Consider the following 15594-nt stretch of genomic DNA (forward strand, 5'->3'; position numbering starts at 1 on the left):
ACATAATTAAGTATACCAAGAAAATATTTATGGCTTTTTTTTAAATGTGAAGTATGCAAATGATCTCTTAAAATGTGAAAGGAGCCCTTCATGCTACAGGGACATTATTTTATCTATTGGGGGGATTCTCATTCATCTGGTTGCCTGCGCTGCGAGCCTGTCTGCCACCAAGCACTTTGCCGTAATGTGGCCAGCACGTGTTTTCGCCCAAGATTTCCTGTACTTTATGATGATATTATGTATATACACACGCTTACGTAATGAAAATGCCATTGGAACAACACACTGAGCACAAACATGTGGATTTAACTAAACTAAACCTTACGCTGATAAAGCTCTCAGCAGAGTGCATAGGAGGGGAGTTTGTGTTGCCGAGAAGCACATAACAGCAAATTGCTTGGCGGGAGACTGGCTCGCAGTGCAGGTGATCGGGCGAGTGAGAATCCCCTGTATAGATTTTTTTTTTTTTTTTTGCTAGGGGCTTTACGTCGCACCGACACAGATAGGTCTTATGGCGATGATGGGATAGGAAAGGCCTAGGAGTTGGAAGGAAGCGGCCGTGGCCTTAATTAAGGTACAGCCCCAGCATTTGCCTGGTGTGAAAATGGGAAACCACGGAAAACCATCTTCAGGGCTGCCGATAGTGGGATTCGAACCTACTATCTCCCGGATGCAAGCTCACAGCCGCGCACCTCTACGCGCACGGCCAACTCGCCCGGTCCCCGAATAGATAAAATAATGTCCCTGTAGTTGACCTATGTCCTGAACAAGTTCTTTCCTTACTTTAATGTGGTCTCAAAAACCACACAAGAATTTGGGGATTGTTCCCTTAAAGCTGACCAGAAGCTAAAGAACTGTAGCATATTTAAGGTTGTATGTGTTTTTGAAATAGCTTGTCATGGGCTCATAACTCATATCAATTTCAAATAATAAAAAAAAACTTTGATTTATGATAAAACCTGAACTTGTTCTTATCGTTCACCAGGTCAGTTCTATGATTACGTTCCTTGGTTACAATGCAGTGGACTTCCTTAAAAGCCTTGAAGTTTTGATGACTAGGGCTGATGTTATCTTGCTCTTGATCGGATGATGCCTGATGTTCCTCAGGAGATGCCCATACTTGCAAGGGACAAGAATGAGTGCAAGAGGTTTAATCTCATTGCTGCGTCTGCAACGAGTGCCCTCCTGACTCCTTCTTCACAGGAGCTACAATACCCTGCAGTTTAATGGCATCCTACCACTCAGAACTACTAAGTCCTTGTCTAGACTTGAGCCACTTGTTTGGCGATGGAAATTCTTATGTCGCGACTTCTTAGCTGGCACCACTTTTTGTATTCTTCTACTTTGCAACAGACTTCTTACACCCTTAGCGCTATCAATCCCTCAAGATCTAGACTCATTATGAAATTGTTCATGGAACTGTCTAAAACAATGTATTCAGCAGTACCTCTAATGGAGACTGGAAAGTATCTTGAATTTATTGAATGAAATTAGTTCATTCTTAATTTAGTGGTTTTTCATTACAGTTTTCATCTGTGTTACACCTATCTTTTCCCCAGGGGCTCACATGTTTGACCGTGTGGGAACCAAGCTAAGTCTGCTATTGCATCCACTTACTTGTGCCAGACACAGTTCACGTACGAGCATCAAATCAAAAGACCTGCACCTGGCAAGCTGAACATGTCCTCGGACACTCCTGGCACTAAAAGCCATACGCCATTTCATTTACTTGTGCCAGATTTCTGCTATAATTTTCATATCCAACCTCACTTGGTCAACTCTAGATAACTGGCCTGAGGAAATCTGTCATTTTTCCTTCCCATCATATATCCCTTAACATTTAGTTTATCCAGACTGATATGAAGTGATATTTTATCTAACCATTCGTTATTAGTTCAAAAAATAAAAGCAGTCATCTCTACACAGGCCTTGAAGGCCCTTGAAAGACTGGTAGGTAGTCTTCCATTATCTGTAACCTCGGCAGCAAGGGATTGAATGGTTAGCTCTATGTCTGGTCACCTTCGCCCCTCACCATTTCATCTCGTACACGTATCCAACTTCGCTTCGTTAACTCTATTGACATATTGATCCCAATGGTCTATGGAAGTCTTTCATTCTTCATTCCCAACATATATCACTTTGCATTTAGTTTATACTTTATTAAACTAAACTTATAAGTTATAACACTTGTTCCATGATAAGTAAACATTAGCCTCATACTGTCTTTTAACATTTTCCAAGATGACCAATATCTATCTATCTACACAAATTTTGATTCTGTCCCTGAAGGAGAAGGCGAGCCTCCTATAGGGTAACGCCATCTCACACCAGGGAGATTTATTTCGGCGAAGGACATGTTCGGAGAAGGTGAGGAGGTTGGCTGCCGTGACCTATACTAGGAACTGTCCTGGCATTCGCCTTGGTGCAGGGGAATGGAAAACCACAGAAAACCATTCTCAGAACAGTCGACAGTGGTGACCAACCCTTCTCTGTCTCCCAAATACAGAGGCATAGAGTCACGATAGAGCTGTGATCACCCCTCCTCTTCTCGATTGGTCAGACGGAATACCGAGTTGTCGGACCACAGACCAGCTGTGGCCACTTATAGGCCAAAACCTACTCTCCATCTGCCAACCACGACCAACACTGTACAATGTATCATATTTCTTTGATGAGTGAATTTCCTCTAAAAGTGTTAGCCTTTCCTTCAGAAAGCTGTTGCAGAAGGTGATGAAGGAGACATTTTTGAACTGAAATTTTGTCATTTATGTGCTCTTCACAGTTTGAACTGAAAGTTGAACCCTCTCTTTGTCACCTTGCCTTTAAGGTTTCAAATACTGAATCATGGAATTGATTATGGTGCCGTCTGTTGGAAGTAGTAAGTTATGGAATTCATCAACATTGTATGTGATTATTAAAATATTTTGGGGGAGGATACTGTGAGGTAAAAATTGGAGATAACTAAAAGAGTTAAATAATATAGGGAAACAGGATGGGTCATTTGTCATCCCGAGCACACTTCTTTCAGAATAAGGGACAAAAATATTGAAAAAGGAGAGAATCCCATATCTGACAACAGCACGGTTCTTCTCACCTGCCTAATTCAGTGGCCGCAGGTTTAGTTGATAAAGAAAAACATGAACCCATGAGAAATTATTTCAAAATCATGTATTACCTTAAAGGCATTAACGTTAAAGTGCTTTTGGCGTTTTGCAGGGGAACATTTCTTGTATTCTTCTGCAACTTTTAATGCCCACTTCGGTACAAGTAAACTAGTAGTTCAGGTTCTGCCAACCCCCCACTGCCCTCTCTCTCTCATATGAGGAAGTGAACTGACTGACACCTTAACAAAGTAGTTTGCATTCCTTCTCATGGTATAAACCCCAAAGATTGTCTAAAGTTACAGTTATTGAGTCCTGTTAAATATTTCCTTCTTTTTTTGTTTTTGTTATTGGTTCAGATATTGTTATGGCATGCTGTAGTTGTACAGTGTTGTTGTAAACATGGATTATTGTGATAGTTCATTGTGTAGTTCCGATGAAGATTGTAGCAACAATTCGGTTCCAAATGAGAAACGAAGACCCCCTGTGAGTGGGAGTGGTAGAATTAACACACACGGTATCCCCTGCCTGTTGTAAGAGGTGACTAAATGGGGCCCCAGGGGCTCTGAACTTTGGAGCGTGGGTTGGCGACCACGGGGCCTTTAGCTGAATCATGGCATTGCTTCCACTTCTCATTTTCATCTATCCTACCTGACCTCCATTGATCAACTCTTGTTTTTTCAGACCTCAACGGTATTAGAGCACTCAAGGCCTAGGGAGTCTTTCATTTTTATGCCCTTTGTGGCCCTTGTCTTCTTTAGCCGATACCTTCATTTTTCAAAGTGTCGGATCCCTTCCATTTTTTTCTCTCTGATTAGGGTTCTAAAGGGGATGGTTGCCTAGTTGTACTTCCTCTTAAAACAATAATCACCACCACTCCTTTTTTAGTGAAAAGTCTTAAAACAATCCCATAGAAACATATCTCCATCTCCAAGTTAGGAGAAAGTAACACAATAGGACGAACACAATGGCAGATCAGTGCGGGAAGAGGGAGCAACAGAAATAGGAGACAAAGACAAACATGGAAACACAATAGAACAAGGACACTTATTTGCTTCTTTCCTAAACTTATATTATCTCCATCTCCACTTACCATATGTGCAGGAACCTCAGCTAGGTGACAGGAGGCATACTGATCCACATCCTTACGGGTTCCATCTGGGCACAGCAACACGTAATCACTGGATTTCAGGCCAGCAGCCCATGAGGCATCATTTTTGCCATCTAAAACCAGGAGAGTGCAGTCAGCACTGAAGTCCAGTAGAATGCAGTTGTCAATAAAATTGTCTCCTTAAAACTAATTTGTGTCTTATAATTCCGTTGTTTTGCCTCCATATTTATGTAGTACCATGAAAACAATTTGTTTTGATTTTTTTAATATTGCAAGTATAACTGCAAAGTTATAAATGACAAGATATATCAATATTTTAGTTACTTTTCTGCAGTCACCATACATTTAATTTTACTCAACAGTATTAAATTAATCTATTAAGACCATATAACCACCTTCAGCCCTACAAATTAAAAATCAGTACTATTCTCAATAGCCAGAAACTCTGTTAGATTAAACATTGGTATGAAGTAAGCACAGAAGATAATTCCACTCTTTTCTTATAATTGGCTTTTACATCGCACCAATACAGATAGGTCTTATGGTGACGATGGGATAGGAAAGGGCTAGGAGTAGGAAGGAAGCGGCCATGGTCTTAATTAAGGTACAGTCCCAGCATTCGCCTGATGTAAAAATGGGAAACCAGGGAAAACCATCTTCAGGACTGCCGACAGTGGGGTTTGAGCCCTCTATCTCCCAAATACTCGATACTGGCCGCACTTAAGCGACTGTAGCTATTAAGCTCGGTAAGTTCCTTTCTACCCCTGTACACATGAACATAACAGTTAACAGATCCGCATGACAACATGGAATTTTCTTTATGAGCACAACACACTGTTATTAACCTAATACCCCCTGTGGGTGGGGGCAGTAGAATATCACCCACGGTATCCCCTGCCTGTCGTAAGTGACTAAAAGGGGGCCCAAGGGCTCTGATCTTGGGAGTGTGGGTTGGCAACCACAGGGTCCACAGCTGAGTCCTGGTGTTGCTTCCACTTACTTATGCCAGGCTCCTTACTTTCATCTATCCTGTCTGACCTCCCTTGGTCAACTCTTGTTTTTTTCCGACCCTGTGGTATTAGGTTTGCGAATCCAAGGGTGTCTTTCATTTTCACACCTTTTGTAGCCCTTGTCTTTCTTTTGCTGATATCTTCATTTTTGAAAGTGATGGATCCCTTCTATATTTTCTCTCTTATTAGTGTTATTTAGAGGGCAGTTGCCCGTAAAACAATAATAATCACCACCACCACTATTCACCTAAAGTTTACATTGTTCCATGTTGGCGGTACTTTCTCCATGTTTTAACGATGGACCAAAGATTTTTTAAATTATTTCTGGTGAGGACAGTAAGATTATGTTCCATTCCAATGAGTCACAACAATTTTAGTAAGCACTGTAATTAATGAAGACTGTTATGTTTTTCATTCATCTAATCAATAATTTTTATTGGGACAATTTGTTTTAAGAAAACAATTTTATGTATGAAACTTTTCTAACTGAACTTTTTTTTTTTTATGTAATGAACAGGTAGTATGGGAAAATATTATTTATGTGCAATGTCCAATGTTTTTTAAAATAACTTTTCTTAGTCATGTATCTGTAGGTTTCATCAAATGTATTGGCTGAAGAAGTCCTACAACAAGGATGAAATATGTATCAAAAAATGTGATTTGTATATAGTAATGATGATGATGATGATGATGATACCGAGCTCGATAGCTTCAGTCGCTTAAGTGCGGCCAGTATCCAGTATTCAGGAGATAGTAGGTTCAAATCCCACTGTCGGCAGCCCTGAAAATGGTTTTCTGTGGTTTCCCATTTTCACACCAGGCAAGTGCCGGGACTGTACCTTAATTAAGGCCACGGCCGCTTCCTTCCCACTCCTAGCCCTTTCCTGTCCCATCGTCGCCATAAGACCTATCTGTGTCGGTGCGACGTAAAGCAACTAGCAAAAAAAAAAAAAATTGATGATAATACCTGCAGTTTTGTATAGGATGCATGTCCTATACAAGAAATAGGCAATCTCAAGAAAAGCTAAACTCAGGCACTATAACACAGTGATCAAACCCGAGTGTCTGTATGCAAGTGAATGCCTCAGAATGACAGGAAAGGCTGGACTGATAGAAGTATGAGCGCAAGATCCTTTGCAAAATAATGGGTCCTAAAATAACAGATGGACAGTGTAGACTCCGAGGAAGGGAAGAGCTATAGGACAATGAACGACTGATGGAGTCTGTAAGGAAATGATGACTCAAGTTCTGTGGACATCTGTTCAGGATGGATGCAATCAACTAACAAAGCAAATTTTTAATGCATTGGACAACTGACCTAACGACTTGGACAAATGGTTCAAGGAAATAAGGAAGGACCTCAAGAGCATGGGACTGATAAGGACATCTCTAACCAATCAAAATTCAGATCAGTGATCAACAACTTTAAGGGCTTTCATGATGAGAAAAGCAGAATAGCAGCTGGACAGAAGAGAGAAGACAGGTGGCCAGAGAAAGAATGCAATGTTTTTGGGCTACAGAAAGAGGCTTTCAGAGTTACTTGACATTGTCTTTAATGGCCCTAAATGAAAAAAAGTTTTAAGATTTTAAGAATCAATTGATATTGAATAAGGTGGAACCACAGTCATTTCCTTTCAAGGTTATTGTATGTCAAGCTTTGTGGTACATCATGGGGTGCCTCTGCAGAAAACCTAAGGGGCTCTGCTATGAGTCTTGTTTTCTCTGTGACTGAATACTGTGCCCCAGGATGGCTAAACAGCCCTCAGGTGAAGCTAATTGACACCCAGCTCAACAATACCATGAGAAAGATTAACAGAGACTGTAGCCCACTCCTGCATATTGACTTACTGTCCTCGGCCACATTATGCCACCTCACCTGCAGAGAAAAGTCGCTCTTGTCAGAGAACATGACAAGATCATGGCTAATCTGGACCTTCCGATTCACGACGACATCTTAGACCTTCAGAGGGACAGGCTGAAGTCCAGACATCCACCTATTTTTTTTATGCCCAAGCATTAACCGAGAATCAAATCAGTCCATTCACTGAATGGGAAGGGGAGTAGACTACCAACACCGACCATCTGCTTTGGCCTCTCTCCTACAAAATAGCCCTGTTCCAGGATTTCATCTCCCAATAGAAGCCACCCAAATACCAGAATCTGTGCAGAGTTCTTGTTCGGATGGGGAAAGGTTTCGTCCCCCCAGTGTGACTGTGGTGCTCCTTCTCTGTCTATACAACACACCACATTCGAGTGCAGACTGCAGGCCTACGAAGGTGATCCATTGGACTTTGTTCAGGCCAGACCTTCCGTGAACAGTGACTGGATAGTTTGTATTTAAGATTATAGATATGTTGTTGTTGTTTCTTGTCACATGTGGGTATGTGTATATAGTACTTATAGTACTATACATATATGTTTATTTGTCATCCTTCGATCTGGTATAAACACTGTCGTTCTGCACGTAAAACTCATACGATAAATGAATCAGGATCCTACTCCTTTCCCTGTATCCAGCTCCTGCCAGGTCAGGGCATTTATATCACTTCTCCACCTTCCTTTCCCCTTGCACCATTCCTATTCCATCATTTTGCAGGTTTCTTCTTCTTTCACCCCTCTTTACTGAATTGACCCACCCTGTTCAAAGTCTCCCTCTCACTCTCTTTCCCTCAAACTTTATCTCCATCATCTGTTTTGGTATTCTTTTTTCCTCTTTACATGTCCAAACCACCTTAGTTTACTCCTATCAATTCTCTCACTTAGTATTTCTTTCTGCACACCTTAACCCATTGACATACTAATTTTAATGTACTGAGCATGAGCATGTATACAATTTTTTCATTCATAAGATACTTTTTTTCTATTTGCTTTATGTCGCACTGACACAGATAGGTCTTATGGCGACGATGGGATAGGAACGCCTTGACATGCAGCTTGATACTACGATTTTAACCAAGGACATTCTAATCATTTTTTATGTTTAGACTAACACCTACATTGATATCCTCTTATTACGACTTGTAAACGTCATAATTTAATTATGCTGACCACACGACACCTCATAATCTGCAGACCTTCGGGCTGAACAGCGGTCGCTTGGTAGGCCATGGCCCTTCGGGGCTGTTGCGCCATGGGGTTTGGTTTGGTTTGTACCTTAATTAAGGCCACTGGTACCTTCCCAATCCTAGCCCTTTCCCATCCTTGTTTTGCTGAAAACCTCCGGTGTGTTAGTGCGATGTTAAACCACTAGCAAAAAAATTAATTTAATCGATTGTAAATGTTAAAAATATTCAAGCTCTTTATGCCTTTTCAATCTCCTCTCTCTCTCGGTGATCCAAGAAGATCTGAATGTTTAAAACTCACTATTATTGGTCACCTTTAATATTGCACATGTTTTCACCTTTAAGAGAAATTACAGTACATTAGCTGAGTTTTGTGTTTAGTGATGTTAAGTACGATATTTGTTGGAAATCAAGGTGGTGAACACTGCTGCAGTCACCAAAATGTTTTTTTATAAATTTGCAAGGAGTGTTAACTGTAACATAAATCCATGCTACTCCCTGAAACGGAAGTATACATTTAACACTTAACTCGAAAAGTATGTTCCTCTCGTTAAAAAAATGATCTTGTATTCTGATGTTCTTTGCTGCATTTGCATTTTCATTTACCATAAGCAGTACATATGAATTAAGGTAAATTGATATTTTGTACGTATTTTTCTGAAACCTCTGGAGCTACTATGCATATTCAAATTTGAAAATAGCCATTACACAAATTCCATAAGCTGCGCATGTTGTTATATATGGAGTAAAAGATTCCTTGTTCCTAATTTATTATTGATTAGGATTTATAAACTTGAAAACTGTGGCATTACTGCAAAATACTTTAAGAAGGCTTATGGTTTTGTATTCTATTTTCTGCCAGTTGACCTCAAGTGTGGTGATTTCATAAATTGTAAATATGGTCACCTTACATTACTCACCTGTATTCTCCAACACTGTGGTGTGTTTCACAAAAGCCACATTTCCTGTCCCTGATGCTAGACAACGGAAAGCACCAGCATCACTATAGAAAGCTTCATTAGTACTTGCTGCACACTTGGAGGCTGCAGCATTATCTGCACCTGAAACAATACAGTACTAAAGGCTTAGAATCACTATAATCTTTCTCAGAAAGGATTTTTTCATATTATTTACATTTAATACCAACTGTTGGAAAGAGTCTTTAATAGAGTAATGTACCCAGAAAGGGTACGAAGATTGGAACACATGAACAAGTACTGAGAGAACTGCAAGTACCAAATAGTCCCTTCAAAGAGACTTGGATAATGGACTGATTAAAGTGATCCTATGTGGTCATAAAAGTGAAAGAAGACTGGACCCAGGAAACTGCCTTGTGGAACACCTATATTCATTATAATGGCCCTACTGTATGTTTTACCAACATGAGCCTCGAACAAACTATTTGACAGATAATTTAAGGGTCAGTCCTCACACCTACACTGGTTAAGACTCAGTAATTTTAGATGAACTATTGAATCAAAAGCGTTAGAAAGATCTAATGATATTGCAACAATGTATTGTATTTCATTAAGTTTTCAATTCATCATATTAGCAAAATCTTTGAATTAATCTTCAGTACCCATCTGTTTTTGGAAAGCATATTGTTGGCCATCAATTAACATATTAAATATTTGCTGATATTGAGATAAAATATCAATTATGTATTTTTCCACAATTTTACAAAGGACTGGTGATCTACAGACAGGTCTGTAATTTTCGTAAGCCATATGAGAACCACTCTGTCCGACTCCTTGGCCGAGTGGTCAGCATAGTGGCCTTTGTTTCAGAGGGCCCCGGGTTCAAATCCCAGCCAGGCCACAGATGATAATTCCTTCAGGTTAGGGACTGGGTGTTTTGTGTTAATCTTAACACACATCTTCATTTACATGCAGCACCATCACACTACCACCACTACAGAAACATCTCTCCTCATAGGGTGGGCGTTAGCAAACTAAAACTTACAAAAACATACCTGCGCAGTACCATGTCACAGAGGAGGTGAAAGTATTAACTTAATGTAGTAAAGATAAGAGCCTCATCATATCCCAGAGTGTTGTGAAGTTTATCACTCCATGTCCCTATTTTGAACTATCATTCCAGGTGAGTTGAAATAAATCCTCTGCATGCTAAATTAAGAAAGCAGCATAAAAATTATTCCTACTGTGTGATGACCTCTGAAAAATTTTGTTCTGATGTGCACTGCAGCACAATGCAGAACTTTATATATACAGGTCATGAGAATTAAATCCAGTTTATGAGTAAACTCACTGGCATTTTAACCCTCAAACCGGTAATTGAAATAGCTCTAACTGGTGGGTGTGCACCACACATTTGCAATAAGTACCTGATGTATGTCACTCTGACTCATGTATTATTCATGAAATATGCACATATAATCACCAAAACATTCAGCATGAACTGGACTATTTGAAAAGTGGTTTGCATTTACCCTATCTACATTATTTACACAGTTATATACATTATTGTTATTACCAGTAACACCACTTGACTCTGCTTTTAGGTTTATGTCACCTGGGCTAACTACATTACGTCCGTCACTCCAACCAAAACAACTATCATCTAAATCAGATTCATCACTTGAATTTACAGATGTATTTAATTCTATTAGAATATCTTCATCATTTAAATCCAAAAATGTAGCCATCGTGTGTGCATAACACACAGTAAACAACGAAAGCAAGTCAGAACAAAATCAACACTTGTTTCAAAGCTGTACGAATTGCAACATTCATTTATTTCAAAAATATCACACGTAAATGGATGTATTTAACACCAAAACATTCCACATTCCAAGGAGAAAACATGCCTGATGAATGCTGCAATCTAACGGAAATATTCACAACTTCTTCTAGCTGTATTTACTGGTAAAGAAGACTTGCCGATCTATCGTCAGCAGCGGTTGAGACAGGCATACACCTGCCGATCTGTCGTCAGCTACCGGTTCGAGGGTTAAACTAGAGGCAAATGGGTTAAGCATCAGAAAAGAACAGATTGGTGGATGATAGTTGTGTATGTAAACTCCTCCTTGCTCAGATATTCTTTCTGCTCTCTGAGAAGAGGAACAACTCACCTGAATCGATATCACCAACACAGAGATCGCATAGTTTGGAAGGGTTCTCTCCCTTTGGATTGTTCTCTGTAACGAGAGCTCCAGGAACACAGCTTCCACCAGAGAAAAATTCTGACATGGCTTTGGAGTGTGGGCAGCCTGACAAGAGGCCCTTGGTCCTGAGTATGTCGAGAGGCACATTCCACCCTGAAAATAACATTTGGTACTTTGAAACAGCTTTACTAATCTAGTAAAATTTACATACATGCATACTGTATTTCTCCAAATACAAGATGACCTTGAATGCAAGATGACCCCCACTGTTTCCTTCAAAAATTAAATCAGGCTTTAAAATTGCTTTGTTAAATCATAATCTTATTTATAATGAATTACAAATTTAATTTGAGAAAAAGAAACACACAGAAATTGGATGATGAATCTTATTCATAATGAATTGCAAATTAAATTTGAGAAAAATGAACACACACACAAATATCATCTAAATTGTGTCTACATCCTTAATCATTTTCATTAGAGGTATATGATACTGCCTCTGAAAGTTCCAGGAATTCATCTTTGTCATGCCACTTCACAAGCCCATGTTATGGCCATTCCATCCTTATCGTGCACATACCTTACAATTTCATCTTCGACTTTTTAAAAGCATCCTTGTTGCCTTTCTTGTAGAGTACACATTTTTTAAGTGTAGTCTTTATACCAACGCCAAACATTGGCTTTAGTGATGCCATATTTTCTTGCAGCTGCACAATTATTCCTCAATTTTGCATGTTTAACAACCATTAACTTAAAACTGGCATCATAATATCGATGAGAACCTTCTGAAAACTTTCTGGTAATGCCTGTTCTGCATGTGTCTACAATACAATGATCCATCACAAAAATAATCCAGTTGCCTGTAGAAATGTTACTTCTGCTAAGCATCAAGTAAAACCAGCTTCTGCTAGATGTACATCTCACTCGTTGGCTCCAGCGGCCTGTGATGTATAATAAAGACACACACATGTTGAAGGGCAACAAGTTTTGTGGTTACCGTGGTAGCTGCTAGTGGTGATCATTACTGTTAGGTCACAAATGCACTGTCCTGGGACATTTGGTCTTTCATGATATTCTTCTCGTAGTTCTTTCTGGCTACCACATGGTCTTGTATGGCTACCATGAATCCTTCTGTTTCACCAAAAATGCTGTCTGCCTCCATAGTGTAATGCTGTCAATGGAAGCCTGGGTTTGATTCCTCGTACTGGCAAAAATTTAAGAATGGCAGGAGGGCTGGGGTGTGTCTGAAAAGAGCTGCGTCACCTCGGGACGAGGATGCAAGTTTTCTTTACTTTTACCAAAAATGTTACCCACTTGCAACCTCTTATGTGATGCTGGTTCAAGGAGGGCGAATATCTGCTATGGAGCTGTTTAATTTTCTACTTTTGTTGTTGTTGTTGTTGTTATTATTATTATTATTATTATTATTATTATTATTATTATTATTATTATTATTATTCAAAACAAAGAGAAAAATCAAGGATTATCTTGCATTCTAGTGACAAATATGGACTGGTTTAGAGTCAGGGAGTATTAATATCATTAAGAAGATCTAGATTTTAAAATTATATTAATAGTGGATTCTTGTGTATTAATTTTATAAAAAGATTTGTTCTAAATTTTTACTCCTCAATTTTAAAAGCTATGTCTTTGCTCATGGCATTTTATTTTTCACAGAATATTTTGCAGTTTCTGTAATTTTAAAATTATCTTCATATTTCGATGGCCGTGAACGAAAGGGTTACAATTCAAAATCTATGATTTTTCAGGAGAAGAGTTTAAATTTTTAGCAGTTTACACCATTGCCTCTCAAAAATACACTTGTTACACAATTTTTATGAAAATGAGTGTGTACATAGTTGTACATCATTTATTATAATCTGAAAAAATTATCATTCAAAATGACCCTTTCGAATCAAGCAAAGCAACATGTCAGAACATCGAAAACCATTAGAAGAGCTTCCTGTCTTGAATATATTAGTTATTTGTTATAAAATTTTTGGAGATTGTAGAGGTTGAAATAAGCTATACATTGATGGTAAAATATAAAAACATACAATTTTTTAGTTGTAATCCTTTCATTTTCAGCCATCGATCTGTTAAATAGTACTAAGTAAAACTTTGAATAAAGTGAATCTTTTTAATTCTGAATAAAAAGCAGATAACAGTTTTATACATCTGCATTAATAACATATAATTAAATGATTTGATATGTACACAACTTGTGTGCATTTCTTAATAATAATTAAATGATTTGCACTGAAATTTAACCTCTCTAGTTTTAAAACTCAGAATTTGTCGCTACAAAAGTTGTCAGCTTACAGCAACTGTCCCACTTCGAGCCTGCCAAGAGATGGTCAGCTTACAATAAAGGGAGTCACTGAGTATGAAGCTTACTTTTTAAGTAAGTACCGTTTTGAAATTCTGCTGCTGCAAGGCTGCGGTCAGTATCCCGCGCATGCACATCATGTATCTACATCTATTGGCAAGCCACAGAGGCCATTGAAGCAACAACTGACCGTGTATACATTTGTTCGTGCGTATTTAAAATGCCTCTGCCGATTGAGGATCCCGCTGACCGTGAAATATGCGCTGTTATTCGTTTTCTTAGTGCTAAAAGCATGAAAGCAGTTGAAATTCACCATCAGATTTGTGAAGTGTACGGACAGAACATTATGAGTGATGGAATGGTACGCAAGTGGGTAAAAGCTTTCAAAGATGGCTGAAAGAATGTTCATGGCGAGGAACAGAGCGGTTGATCCTCAGTGATCAGTGACGAGTTTGTGCAGAAAGTCAACGACAAAGTGAAAATGAACAGACGCTTCATGATTTCTGAATTATCAGAGCAGTTTCTTCAAGTTTCAAGAAGTGTTATCTACGACATTGTTATAGAACGTTTAAATTATTGAAAACTGTGCTCATGATAGCTACCAAAAATGTCAACCGAGGTGCACAAAACTGAACATTTAGGCAGCGCCTTGACTTTTCTTAAGCATTATGATGCTGAGAGTTTGATTTTTTAAGCTAAATTGCCACAAGCGATGAAACATGGGTGACCTACGTTACACCAGAAACAAGACAACAATCCATGGAATGCTAGTTGCTTTACGTCGCACCGACACAGATAGGTCTTATGGCGACGATGGAACAGGGAAGGGCTAGGAGTGGGAAGGAAGTGGCCGTGGCCTTAATTAAGGTACAGCCCCAGCATTTGCCTGGTGTGAAAATGGGAAACCACGGAAAACCATTTTTAGGGCTGCCGACAGTGGGGTTCGAACCCACTATCTCCCGAATACTGGATACTGGCCGCACTTAAGCGACTGCAGCTATCGAACTCGGTAATCCATGGAATGGCGGCATTCAACATTGCCCAAGAAAGTGAAGTTTAAGCAGACAATTTCAGCCCAGAAAATCATGTGTACCGTGTTTTGGGACAGGAAGGGGGTGTTGCTTGTTGACTTTTTGCCTCGTGGTGACAGAATAAATTCGGAAACATATTGCAAGACCTTAAAATAACTGCGCCGTGCAATTCAAAACAAAAGGAGCAGGATGCTAAGTAAAGGGATCGTTTTGCCGTGTGACAATGCGAAACCACATGTGGCCCATTGAACTCAAGACCTCACCGCATTATTTGGCTGGGAATAATTTCATCATCCTGCATACAGCCCCGATCTAGCACCCAGTGACTACCACGTGTTTCTGCACCTGAAGAAGCATCTCGGAGATCAGCGCCACAATGAAGACGATAGCCTCAAAACGGCTGTGTTGCAGTGGCTGTCAAGTCAGGTAGTAACCTTCTATGATGACGGAATACAAAAGCTCATTGTTCAATATGATAAGTCCCTTAATATTGGTGGCAATTATGTAGAAAAGTAAATCAAAGCATGGTCTTTCATGTAAACATTAAATTCATACAAAAAAGTTTACTTGTTTTGTTGACATATCAAAACAGTACTTACTTCAAAAATATGCCTCGTATAAGGGATGACCATAAATATAACCTACCTGCAGTTTTGCCATAACCAGTGTGGCAGGACTTGGCACCTCGGAGATCATTAAGAGTGTTGTAAGTGGAAGACTTCTTCACGACAGCTACAGCATAGTAGAGTACATCACTCTTGCCATATACCTCTGACATGATGGGTTTCAGGTCATATTCTCTGTCACAAAGATATACAACCGTTAG

At 39.3% G+C, this 15594-nt stretch overlaps 1 protein-coding gene across 1 annotated transcript in view; it reads right to left on the bottom strand.

The window, feature by feature from the left end:
• Window positions 1–15594, bottom strand: part of LOC136857342 (transferrin) — a 111820-nt gene that overhangs the window by 15583 nt on the left and 80643 nt on the right. The window contains exons 10-13 of the mRNA XM_067135949.2: window positions 15414–15568; window positions 11376–11561; window positions 9205–9345; window positions 4195–4325 (exon numbers count right to left, since the gene is read on the bottom strand). Of these exons, the coding sequence (XP_066992050.2) occupies window positions 4195–4325; window positions 9205–9345; window positions 11376–11561; window positions 15414–15568 (613 nt within the window). The remainder of the gene's footprint in view (window positions 1–4194; window positions 4326–9204; window positions 9346–11375; window positions 11562–15413; window positions 15569–15594) is intronic.

Source organism: Anabrus simplex, chromosome 1, assembly GCF_040414725.1.
Source record: "Anabrus simplex isolate iqAnaSimp1 chromosome 1, ASM4041472v1, whole genome shotgun sequence".
NCBI lineage: Eukaryota > Metazoa > Arthropoda > Insecta > Orthoptera > Tettigoniidae > Anabrus > Anabrus simplex.